Source organism: Ambystoma mexicanum, chromosome 14 (genome assembly GCF_040938575.1).
Source record: "Ambystoma mexicanum isolate Mex_15411 chromosome 14, UKY_AmexF1_1, whole genome shotgun sequence".
In the NCBI taxonomy this organism is placed as follows: Eukaryota; Metazoa; Chordata; class Amphibia; order Caudata; family Ambystomatidae; genus Ambystoma; species Ambystoma mexicanum.
The window spans coordinates 101275221-101288599 of NC_090940.1; the positions used below are offsets into that span (position 1 = coordinate 101275221).

The window sequence follows — 13379 nt, forward strand, 5'->3', positions numbered from 1 at the left end:
AAAAGCATTTTATAATGGTACAATCCCATAGGAAAACATTCTGTGAATCAGGCGCTTTGGGCCTGATTCATAAAAGCATTTTATAATGGTGTAATCCCATAGGTAAACATTCTGTGAATCAGGCGCTGTGGGCCTGATTCATAGAAGCATTTTATAATGGTACAATCCCATAGGAAAACATTCTGTGAATCAGGCTCTAAGGCACTTACCCTTGATGCAAGGACACATGATAGATGTGAGGCGGTTGCTGTGCACCAGGGATTACCAGGATTGGCGGGATTCGGGGCTAGCTATAGCCTTTTGATTGTAGCCCCTGAGCTTCTATCCGTGGCTACAACCAAAAGACCCGGGGCTATAGCCCCCTCAGCCCCGCTAGCAATGCCTCTGGTCCCCAGCTTTCGCTGTACGGTAAAATGTGCTTGGGAGCTGCGGGGGCGACCCCACTTCCGAGGGAAGGATTGCCACGCCAGCGGACTATATTGTGAAGGAAAAATAAAAAGACAAGAAAAAGGACGGAAGACGCTTTCCACTTTTGGGATAGGAGCCTTACGTGGCAGGGAGACGGGAGGGACACGGATCGGCTCGGAGGGAACTGGTGAAGGTACGGAGGAGAAGGCAACGGTAAGTAGGAGCGGGGGTCGCAGGTAGGGGTGAGATCCATGTGCTCAGTGCGTGCGGCTGTTTTCGGATTCAACATTTTCGGCTTTGGTGGGTGACCACATTGATCTGAAAGCATGACTGTTGTGTAATATCCTTATACTGTGCCAAATCACCACCTTTGTAGTCTCAGAGCACTGAGGATTGTCAGAAAAGTGGTATATTGTCATCCTGACAGGGGTTTCACATCATAGGCTGTGAAGAAAGGGAAAAGGGGAAGGAGCGGAGAAAAGGAAAAGGGGCCTAAGCTTGTAGGTAAAATGTAGCGGGGTAATGTTTGTGAAGGGGTGGCCTCATGATGCTTCAATAAGCTGGAACATGACAGAATTGTGCAGACAGGGTAAGAGCCCCTTTATGAGTTTCGAGGTATTACCCTGGGGAATTCCGCCAAACTTGATTACCGCTACCACAGGTGGTAAATATCAATTACCGGCTGATTTAGAATTAGGGTTACTCCCTATTTGCTGACTGCCATTGGACTTCTTTGGGATAGGCGGTATTACTGCTCGCAGTAATACCACCAGCTATTGCGGCCACCGTATCATCTACACTTACCATTTGTTTTGCCGCCACTCACCAGCAGCCAATTTTACTTGGTTTGATTTCCCAATCCCTACACCAGGCAGGGGGATAAAACAGGGCATATTTCTGAATAACGCCTGTTGCACCACTACCACCAGACTCTGAAAGTGACCCGTAGAGTGAGTTCAAAAGTCTCTGTAGATAAGGGAGATCTTAGAAGGTAGTTCATAGGACGGTTCTATGTTATTGTTCCGACGGGAATTCTGCCGAAAGTACTTTACTGCGCTTATTGGGAACAATGTTAAGATTAGTATTACTGTAACCAACCTGCTTAAGTTAAAAGTGCCTAGATGTCTACCGGCTTGGTGCGCTATACAAATGCCAAAATAAATAAATAAATAGATTATGCTTAAATAAACTTAGCGATTTATTTTTTATTTTATTTGGGCAGGGTTCCGCCACAAGCCCTCCCTTTCCCTAAACTAATCCCCTAACCCAGCCCACCCACCTGTTTTTACCCCTTACACCTCTCTCCATATAATTCGATGAGTTTTTTCAGCAGAATTCTGTCGAAAATAATACTTGCCACCCATAGAACATGGAACATTTAAGTGTATGGTCGGGTGTTGGATCTGAGATGCGCTCAAACGAGCCCTTAAAGTGTGGAGGCTTTTGCTGTCCGAGAATGCAAGGAATGTCTCTGACTAAAGAGACGCCAGTATAGCAATGCCAGAACTGCCGAGCGGCAAGGAATGTCTCTGACTACCAGACTGGTAATACCCCCCCTCCACGGGTTCCATTGCTTAAATAAATCGTGGGCCTCATTACAAGTTTGGCGGTAGCCTTGCCAGTAAAACCGGGAGGCTGCCGCCAAACTTGCAATTTTTACCGGCAACCGCGAATGGGCAATTACCGGGTCATTAGGGCTCAATGGGAATGGTTGGATTCAGAATGGTGCCGGGGCATCTGGCATGCCCTGATCGCGGGTGCCGGTACGCCCGCCAGGCCAGTCCTGGCGGGCAGCCACCCGCGAGCTGAACTCGTAGTTTGCCAGTCCGGTAACAACAGTACCGGTAGCGTACCGGTACCATTGTTACCACACAGGTAAACTTATAATGAGGCCCCATGACTTTGCAAAGCAGGGAAGAGTGCGACTTTTCCAAATATCTATATGTCCTCTGTGCTGTTATGTTGCCCATCCGGTCTTCGTTTTTGGGACCCACTAGCCTTCCAAAGAGGTGCCCTGTTATTGCCTTTAGGCAAAGCCGTGGAAGAGTGTTAACATGACTTGTAGGCAGACCCAATGAGCAGCAGGGGACATTACTGTATATATTGGCTGCTTGCACCCAGCGGAGCAGTCTGCGTGACCGCGGCGTCCCACTGCTGTGACCCTGCACTTCAGGCTGTGCCGTGCCCTCATATGGAAGCGGTGCTCCGCTCTGCCCGTCCCAGAGGCTGGCACATCTGCCCTGTGCGCGTGGAACGCCGTCTTATCTCCGCGCCCAACTGAACGCTCTTCTTGTCATTGCAGTGCCAGCGTGACCCGGAAGGATGGCTCAAGCATCTGGCGACCCCGCCGCCGTGGCACCCGCCGACCCCGAGGACAGCACCCCAAACATGATTGTCTACCGAAAGGTAAGGGCACCTACTCTTTAAAAACATAAATGAGAACAAGGTTGCTTTGTTCAGGCTCCCTGTGATGTCTAATCGTGTTCAGTTCCTGAGGCAAAACCTTTCCCAAGCAGGGCGGTTTGGGGATCTGTGTATTCTAACTCTGCCCTTTTCCTCTTTAAATATTGATAGATTCATTGTTCTGCTTGAAGATGCAAGGTTATTGGAAGAGAGAGTGGTACATGGTTTATTGTTTGAGTTACAGCAGGCACTGTTATTTTTTTATCTGTGACTCTGCTGGCATCCCTTGGCTGTGCGTGCAGCAGGTGCTATTTATAGCTCGTTCTTTCTCACTCACTCACACAGGCGGCCGGGCCTCTCATGGGCTGCCTTGGAATGCAGGCTTGGGGATTGTGTTAGAAGGCACTGCTCCTTTGGTAGGGTGAGCCTGTAGATTGCATGCTGTGTCAGCTCTGTCTGAACATCTAATACTTGCCGAGATTTTCTTTGATTTGGACTCTCCAAAATGTGATTGCTTGCTGGGATGGTCCAGTCAGAGTCCCACTCCCAGAATTCCACAGGTGCGATCGCAGCGGCTGGATGGCCAGCTACGCGCATGCTGATTGGTTGGCTCTGGCAGGTCTCCCTAGATGGTTGGCTGATTAGCCTGGTTTATTCATGACATCATTTGATAATTGCCAGCTCGGATCTCTTAAACTCATTACTTGGCAGAGTCTATTCTGGCTGCTTTCTTCGTGCAGGCGGCGTATTGTTCCTGGTGGTTTCATTTTTTATCGGAGCCTTTATTAGGTTATGAAAGTCTTTTGGGATTTTAAGAGCATGTCCTTGCAATAAAGTAATTGTTTTCTGTTTTGGAATATCTGTGCGTACTTTCTGTCCCACCGCAAAGTCATAAGTCATGCAAGCGGAGAGAAGTGGACGGCGTCGCTTCTTAGCGCTAATCCTACTGAGTTGTGACTCTGCCACTGCATGGGCCTGCAACATTTTTTCTCTCCAGATATTTTTGGACTACATCGCCCATAATTCCAAACGAGCATAGTCAAATGTGAGGGATTATGGGAGCCGTAGTCTAAAACATCTGGCGAGATGCAGCTCATAGACTTCTGCATTATGGCATGTGACAGATTGCTTTCTAAAAAGTTTGCATTTTGGAATTAATAAATCAGATTATTAAAATGCAATGCGCTAAAACACGTCAACACATTTCCGCCAGATGTTTTAATGGCTTCTTTGCGAATGCGTGTTTGCTCATTATATGCACTGCTTAAAATTTGGACTACAAACTCTTGGATTCTTCACCACTAACTGTGCCGGCTAGGGTTGATGGGAGTTGAAGTCCAAAACATCTAGAGATCAGCATAATGAGTAACCTTTTTGTATGTATACGGTTGCGGGCCATTTGGGAAGTCACACATTTTGAAATCATGCAGGACGGTTATAGTACATGCATACTCTTCCTGGAGCATCGGCTCAAAGGAACGGGCGTGGCCTGGGGTTTCCATGCTGCGGTGGCAAAGAACTGTGAAGGCTTAAGCTGGTGTTACAATACGGCAAATATAGGCGCTGATCCAGAGCTCTAGTGGCAGCCATTTCCACTCTAAAAAACATCAAATCTGACCGCATTGAAAGCAGTGATGGTAAAAACAAGGGGATTGAGTCCATGCACCGGCCCTTTGTAAAAGGGAGGCGTATACTGACAGACTCTAGCTTGGGCTAAGATGGAGGAGTTGAAGAGAGTAATAGAGTCAACTCTATAGACTTTGAAGGAGATTTATTGCACATTTTAAGAGCCTAAATGAATGCACGTTTTTTATGTTAAAATACTTCATTTCAGTAATTTGCTAAAAATATTTTTAAATGGGTATGTGGGTGCTATTATTCTGAAGTCAAATAAGTGTGCTCTAAAAGACGTGTAAAGTCTTGCATGAAATGACCTTGTCTTCAAATTCTTGTAACAGTTGTTGCTTGACCAAGTTGACTGTGGAGGGTGATGAATGAGTGCAAAGGAGTGGTTTTGAAAAGGGTATCAAAGGAAAGAATTTTGCACAGGAAGGAGCATAAGCCTGAGGACACCGTATCATTTAGTGTGGGGCTGCAGAGCCAATCCACTGTACATCGGAGAAAGTCTTTAAATCGTGGCCCTGATGAAGGCACATGTCAAGAATTAAGTGCCGAAACAGATTGCATGACTGCAAAATGGTTCACAGTCGATAAGCATTGTATAGCTCTTGCCGTTTCTCTTAGAGCCAGTGAGGACGAATTAGATCGACATAAATCATCATCCCCAGACTGTGGTACTTCAACAAAGTGTGGCATAATACTAATAATAATAATTGTTATTTTATAACACACTTAATACCAGGATTACTTTCTAAGCACGGGATCGGATTTCAAACCTGTGTTGCGCTGCTTGCAAGACAAACGCATTGCCCCTGAGCTATCCCCATCTCTAATCTATGCTGAAGTCAGGCAGAATGCATAGTTTGTATTATTAGTGTAGCTGTTGATTCCAATATGGAAGTTGCTGTTTCTAAAAGCATGAAGAAGTAGCGTGTTTTGGCAGGAGCAGTGCAGCATGCTCTGGTAACAAGGAAGCAGAACGTTGATGCGGTTTCTATATCTCAGGGGACTGCTACCTTTGGCTCTACAGATGTTTCTGACTACAGCCACCATCAACCCTAGCCAGTGTAGTCAATGGTGAGGGATCATGGGAGTCGTAGTGGAAAACATTGTGAGAGCTGCAGGTCGCAAGCCCTTCCAATGTATTCATAGGGTTGTTACGCTCAGGGAACAAAGAGGAGAAACTGACTGTCAAGAAGGGAATCGGATTGAGGGAATGCATTGACTGGAGCTAATGGAATGGTGAGAAGGTAAGCCTTAATCTGTGGCCCACCGCTATTTATGGGACTTTGTTTACAACAGCTGAGTCAAATAGAGTGAAATCAGAGGCCATCAAACCATGTTATATTTGGTGATATGTAGAACGCAGCGACACCAGGCCTTTTACTTTGCAATCGACTCTATGTGATCTCCAGCTCTTGCTTGTCTCTTGCACTATAAATGTACAATTTATTTTGTTTATCAATTTCTATTTGAACGAGACTTTAAATTCAATAGAATTTGACTATTTTTGTTTTTTGATAATTGTTCATTTAGAATAAAGGAGACTGTGAACCCAAGGATATTACACATCCACAAGAGTTTCAGAATTTGCAATAAATATGCATTTGTTTGGTACGAATGTTCAATATTGCTGAGTGCGATTAATTAAAAATCTATGTGTACTGCGCATAGAATACTGATGGAAATTATTATTTATTTTTTGTTTATTTCTTATGACCAGGGCAGGTGTGGTTATTTTCCATCAGGGAAATATATGCAGCAGTTTCGAGATATAAATCTATTTGTTTATTGCAAGCTTATTTAAATAGACTCAATTGTAATGAAGGCGCACAATATCTCCGAGTACATAAGCACCTGCGCTATTTGGTAAAAGGAACTTCCGGTTGACACAACACAAGTAAAACACAACATTCTCCACCCGAAGCTTCAACTATAAACACAAATCGAGACCTATGCCCGTAAGTTTTGGCGCGTTAGAAATAGATACATAAATAAAATTCAAATATTGGCTTTTGTCGACGTGTGTGCTATTTTCCATATATAAAGGCTTCTTAACGTAACATAACATTAGACCCCCTTCCTTTAGAACACCTTCCCATTAGCCGATCTGTGGACTATATGAACCAGTATAGCTGCAGAAGGTTGCTTCTGCCACTGGCCCTCACGCCGGTTCCTCTTGTCTCGAGTGCCAGTTCTGCGGCCCGCTGCTCGAGACCGCTGGCTGCACCTGTCAGCAACGGGACTCTCTCCCTTGGGGCTCCACCGCTGCACCCCCAGGCATCAGGAAGATGCAGGCTCCTCAGACCATGTCAGGCCTCCATACTTGCTTCTTCTGGTGGTGCCGCGCGAGTGTTCCAACGGCTGCCACGCTTTGTGCAGCCCTACTTCCATTCTCTGCAACCCATCATCCTGTCCACGATGCATGAGGTGGGCCATGCCGGGTGTTACGGTCCCTGATACCTTCTTAAATGCCTTTAACTCAGTCTCCCGAGCCCATTACACCCGCTACGGTCCATCTGCTGGTCTATAAAGCTATGTTGAAGCATTTGAAAAATCAATAAAATTGTGGTTGCACAATTTGTTCAAACATTTTTGGACTGTCTGATTGCCAGCTCTGTATCGTTAAGACAATAATATCAATAGCTGGAAAGTCGCTTCGAAATAGTACATATCCGCAATTAAGCATTATTATTAATTTGATTTTAAATCTGTTTATTGGTAAGTGCCCATTACTGTCACACAGGAATCAAGGCAGTGACAATATCATCAAGTTAATAAACAATAAGAAAAGATCAAGGCATCAAATATCGCTTATCATACAGTTTCCGGATAGAGGTTCGCCCGCATACTCAATGCCATACCTCTTACATAAAGTAGCAGGGGGGAGGGTCTATGCTCTCATGTTGAATCAGTTGCCATACCTCTTACATAAAGTAGCAGGGGGGCTGGTCTATGCTCTCATGTTGAATCAGTTGCAATACCTCCTACATAAAGTAGCAGGGTGGAGGGTCTATCCTCTCATCTTGAATCAGTTGCCACACCTCTTACATAAAGTAGCAGGGGGAGGGTCTATGCACTCATGTTGAATCAGTTGCCACAGCTCTTACATAAAGTAGCAGGGGGGAGGGTCTATGCTCTCGTCATGAATCAGTTTCCGGCATGAAACCTTATATACCAATGGGACCTTATCAGTATAATGAGTAATAATACTACATTATGCTTTGGTGTTGGGGCTCCCACATCCTACCAGACTTCACTGCATGGGCAATATAATGCACTTTCTTTAAGCATCCTGCAGCCTCGCGGCGTCACCTGGCGCTCTCCTTCGCTCCCAGCTGAGCCTGCTCAGCTGAGATAATCTCGTCACTGGAGCTTTTACCTTCCGAGGTACTTATCACCTTTGCTGTCCTGAGCCGCCATCCTGCCAACAGAGCGCTAAGGCGGAATAGATGGCGCCTTGTAGGCATCAATCTATGGACTTGGCGATACGTTAGCCGAACCCAAATTGGTGCCCACCGATTGGTTAGCTCAAATATCCAGGCCATAATTGGTGTCTAGTCAAATGGTTGACAGACAAATGGTCGAATTTTTATTTTATTTATATATATATTTTAGGTTTTCGTTTAGAGAAAAAAAGGGGTTTTTAGCAAAAAAAAGGGGGTTGGGAGGACCCCCCCCAAAAAAAAAAAATGTGAAAAAAAAAAAAATCAACCATTTGACCTGTCGACCTTTTGGTGTCGACCATTTGTCCTGAACCGCCATAATCTCATGAGCAAAGCACTTAGCCTCAGATGTGAAGCAAGTCTGCACTTCACAAGTTGAAATCACCCAGCAAAGCCGGCTCAGCCTTTCATCCTTCACAGGTTAAATTGGATAATACTAACACTATTTTTGGAGCACTTAGAAACAGGCGGAATCAGACATGCAGCGCTACATAACTTCACACATTAATATTATTAGTCTTGCTTCTGCTAGACACTACGTTTTATTGCTTCCAATATTTCCAGAGCTATATCTAAAAAAGGGTGCAACCGCTCTAATGGGGTGCAGGGTTCTATGGTGTTTCATCCCCAGTTTTTTTCTTCCAAAGATTTTTTGCTTATTTTTTTACCGAAAAAACTCAACTAATTTAAAAAACATATTTGGGTTGGTTTTCCTCAACCCCCTCCCATATTATTTACTCCCTATCCCCTACCCCTCTACCACTTATGTTCCCTTACCCACCGCTGGCATCTATTTTTCAATGGGTTTTTCGTTGAAACATTTTCGTGAAAAAATTAATTTAAAAATACACTGGTGGTGAAATAACTGAATGCTGTGGTGATATGATATTTTATTTATAGCGCACCTATACACAAGTGTTTCACCCATTGCCCATGATCAGCTGTGCCAGGCAAAAGAAGCACCCCCTGCCTGGGCAACACAGACACATTGCCCATTCCCATTGAAGGTAGTAGAATTGATAGCAGCCAATGGTTCATAGACTACCTGACCCTTAATAAAATCTGAAGAGAAATGAGACAGGAAATGGGGCGCAGGTGCCTAGTTTGGCTAACATGGCACACGGGAACTGGGCATGTCTGCACCGATAAACAAGGCCCATCATTTACAGGGTGCAAAGCGTTGTCGTTGTGAAGATATGTTGGGGTTCACCATGCACGTGAACATTATCCATTCCATTCGGGAGACACTAGTCCAGTCCTGGTTTTAACTATTGTAGTCCTGTATTTCCCCATTTTAAACTCAGGACTACAAGTGCCAGAATGCAAAGGGAAAACCCTGATTGGACTCATGTCTCCCAAATGGAATGGATAATGTTGGAATGTTTGATCTAGGGATCTAGTATCCTGTTTACCTGCCAATAGTCTACCAAAATATATATTTTTTTATCCCCCTAACCACACGTCTTTGCACTTCATGGGGGTTCCCAACAGGGAGCGTCTAGCCGCCCCCCACTTTCCAGCCCCTACCCTGCAGGTCCCTCAATGGGGCGATGGTTCTGAATTTTAAAATTCTCGACCACGTTCGGGATTCCCTTTTTTCCCCATTTGGGAAAATGTGCAGGAATACTGGTGTATCCTGTTGCGGTCGCTACGCTTGATGTATGGCCCTCAGGTGAGCATCCGACTGGCTCGGCCTTTCTTTGCAGTAAGGGACTAGCTGTCCTTCTGAAGGACTCCCTCCTACCTTCACAATAGCCCAGCCCATAGGCCCGCCCACAGCTCCCGGTAATTGAAGGTACATTCAGGTGGTGGTTGGGTGGGCAGCTTCTCCTTGCCTCAACTCCGTGGATGTGGTTTCAGTGGCATTACTGGACTGGCAGTATCGGTGGTGGTTGGGTGGGCAGCTTCCCCTTGCCTCCCACTCCGTGGATGTGGTTTTAGTGGCATTACTGGACTGGCAGTATCGGTGGTGGTTGGGTGGGCAGCTTCTCCCTGCCCCCCCCACTCCATGGATGTGGTTTCAGTGGCATTACTGGACTGGCAGTATCGGTGCTGGTTGGGGGGGGCAGCTTCTCCCTGCCCCCCCACTCCATGGATGTGGTTTCAGTGGCATTACTGGACTGGCAGTGTAGGTGGTGGTTGGGTGGGCAGCTTCCCCTTGCCTCCCACTCCGTGGATGCGGTTTCAGTGGCATTACTGGACTGGCAGTATCAGTGGTGGTTGGGTGGGCAGCTTCTCCCTGCCCCCCCACTCCATGGATGTGGTTTCAGTGGCATTACTGGACTGGCAGTATCAGTGGTGGTTGGGTGGGCAGCTTCTCCCTGCCCCCCCCCACTCCATGGATGTGGTTTCAGTGGCATTACTGGACTGGCAGTATCGGTGCTGGTTGTTCCAGGGCAGTGGTAAGATGCAGGTGCTGAGGAGTGGCCTTTTGATCAACTCCATGCACATGTGTTTGGTTATGCCATGGAGGGTCCACAGAGCACCAGCTCTGCCTGCACAGCATTTATTGCAGCAATGTACAGCTGCATGGGTGCAGGTCCTTAGCCAGGAGCATTTGAATTGGGGGGCTGGTGGGTTGGGCCTCCAGCAGCACCGACAACATACAAGGTGGGATGGGGGCTCTCTCTCCATTAGCCAGGACATGTATTTTAATAATTTTGCCAATGGAACATTTTTGGTGGAAAAAAAGCTGTTGCTGTTACAGGCAGTTCTGATGGGGAACACTGGAGGAAATGCAATCCTGTGCAGTCTGCTAAGGTATCCAATCACATATTCCCCTGCAGCAGCAACTACAGGCAAGTATCTATCAAACACACCCAATGCTCATTAGCACGCTGGGAGAGGGCGCTAGCCAATCAGGGTGCTCGAAATGTGAGCTATATTGTATGGTGCAAGCCTGCGTTCCGAGCACCATGCGTACCCAGTGTGGCGCCGCCCGATGACGGGCGCACACGCGGCGGCGTGACGTTGCACGCCATCGCGTGCAGTACAAATTAACAGGGCGTTTCCCGGCCGCGTTAGAGCGACCGGGAAGCCCGAACCAAGACGGACGTGTGCGTCTCCGTCATTGGTGCCGGGGCTTGGGGCGAGGCGCGCGGGAGGTGCAAGTCACCCCCAACAGTGGCGACGAGTGGGGGAAACGATGCCAGGGCCCGGCGGTGATCATCGGAACAATTTTTCAACGAAACGAGGTCGGAGTACAGACTTCGTTTCACGCCGCGGGTAGTGCGTTGCCCACGCGGCTAGCAGCCATTTTGTGCAACAGGCTGTGGGACTTCAGGAGGCTCTGGTATGAGCCGTGAAGCGACCCCAGGCCTAATTTTTGGAAATTCTGGTAGCTGACAGCTACATCTACACGGAGTTATGCCCGAATAGTGCATCGACTCAATTTTGGGTTTTCTACGTCGAGTGGAAGCCAGGGGAAGGCCTATTTTGGCTGGGCCTGCTGAATCTATTTGTCCTTTGCCACAATTTTTGGAGCAGCTAAAGGCAGAGTGCCTTTTTATCCCCTTCATCATCATCCTGGTGGCCCCACCAGCCTTCATCCTCTTCATCATCACAGAGGTGTTGGGAGTGACTGCATCCAGAGGTGGTCCATGCTGGGGGTCATCTTGGACTGGGTGTTTGAGTTGCGGCCCCTGGTCAACATTCTGGGGGTGCCTGTGCGCTCAAACTCATGAGTGACACCGAGGATCAGGACGGAGCACACGGTGTGGCGGCGCAGATCCATCCTCGTGCACCAGTGGCCCCGCAGGGTCGACAACCTCCAATGCAGCAACCGGTAGCTCCAGCAGATGGTCAGGCAGCGGTTCCGGCTCTCCAACCCCCAGTACAACCAGCTGCTGCACCTGGTGTTCAACAAGCGGCGCCTGCCATGGCCCAGGTACGTGCACATGCTGCCCTGCAGCCCATCCCCGAATTCGATGTGTCGGGCCCGCCCTCCAGCTTGGGGCCCAGATGGAGAAGGTGGGTGGACCGCCTGGACATGTATTTCAGGGCTGCACAAGTGGTTGATGACGACACCAGGCTGGCCACGATGTTATACTCGGCAGGGCCCTCTGTCCAGGAGACTTTTGAATCTCTGCCACAAGGGAATGGAACTTATGATCATGCAAAGGCCGCCCTACAAGCATACTTTCTGCCCCTTGCCAACGCAGAGTATGAGCGGTTCGTGATGCTCTCTGCCAAACAAAAAGATGACGAGACTTTGGACACGTTCTATGGGCGCCTGAGGCGTCTGTCGCTCGCCTGTGCCTGGGGCGATGCAGAGGATATGATCAGGACCATGCTTATCCAGGCGTGCTCGTCAGGCAAGCTCAGGCGCCAAGTGCTGAGGGAGCCTGGGATAACGCTCCAGCGCATCCTTGAGCTACGAAGGTGCCACGAGGTGTCAGAGGCGAGAGCCGCAAGAATGGAGGCCGGGTCGCGCCCTATCAAAACTGAAGAGATCTGCGCGATGTGGCGAGGGGGAAGGGGTGCCCAGAGATCTGGCGGCGGCACCCGAGACAGAGCCGGGAGGGCAGGCGAAATTTGCCAAAAATGCGGATACGACCTGCCCCACCCATCGAAATGCCCTGCAGCTGGAAAGACCTGTGGACGGTGTGGGTTGCCAGACCACTTCTCAAGGGTGTGTAGGGCGACCTTGCCCGTATTGGTGCCAAGGGGTCAGGGCCGAACTGTTTCCACTCGCCAAGGTCGGCCGTCCAACGTCGCTCAAGTGGACCAGAGCGAGGAGGAGGCCCAGGTGGAAGAAGCGGAGGAAGAAGACGAAGAGAACATATTCTTTGTCTCAAGTGTGGAGCTTCTAAGAAGTAGGAACCGACGACAACCAAGGTGCGTGGTTGAAGTGAACCAGTCTCCAGTCCCTGCCTCGTGGACACAGGGGCGTCGGTAAACGTCATGGCCTGAGAACATTACAACGCCATGGATCAGCCGCCCAGGCTGGTCACACCCAAGGCCCGCATCTTTGCGTTCGGTGGTGTGGAACCCATCCCTCTGGACGGGGCATTTGTAGCAAAAGTGGAACACGATGGCTCTCACATAACAGCACGCTTCTACGTGACCCCAGTGAGTACGAACACTTTGTTGAGTTGTGCAGCGGCGGAGGCTCTCGGCATCGTCAGCTTCGCGTACTCCGTCTACCTGGAAGACAATAATGACTTATTGGAGAAGCATCGTGCTCTGTTCAAGGGGATCGGGCAGATGGCCGGGGAGCCGGTGCGGCTGCACATTGATGAGTCGGTACAGCCGGTGGCCCTGAAACATCGGAGGGTACCTTTCCACCTCCGTGAGCAGGTCGACAAAGAACTGGACAGCCTCGTCGATCCAGATATCATAGAAAAGGTGGAGGGCCCGACTCCCTGGGTGTCCCCCATAGTGGTGGCAAGGAAACTCAAACAACCGGGTGCAGTCAGGATCTGCGTGGACATGAGGATCCCCAACAAAGCCATCAAGAGGGAGAGGCACCTCACACCGACGCTGGATGACATCATTGCGGAG

The 13379-nt window shown here is 48.6% G+C and overlaps 1 protein-coding gene across 3 annotated transcripts in view; it reads left to right on the forward strand.

Moving 5' to 3' along the window:
- RGS6 (regulator of G protein signaling 6) overlaps positions 1-13379 on the forward strand; it is a 1543034-nt gene that overhangs the window by 212973 nt on the left and 1316682 nt on the right. For all 3 annotated transcript variants that reach the window (XM_069638605.1, XM_069638608.1, XM_069638607.1), the window contains exon 2: positions 2711-2814. In XM_069638605.1, the coding sequence (XP_069494706.1) occupies positions 2731-2814 (84 nt within the window). In that variant the 5' untranslated portion in view covers positions 2711-2730. The remainder of the gene's footprint in view (positions 1-2710; positions 2815-13379) is intronic.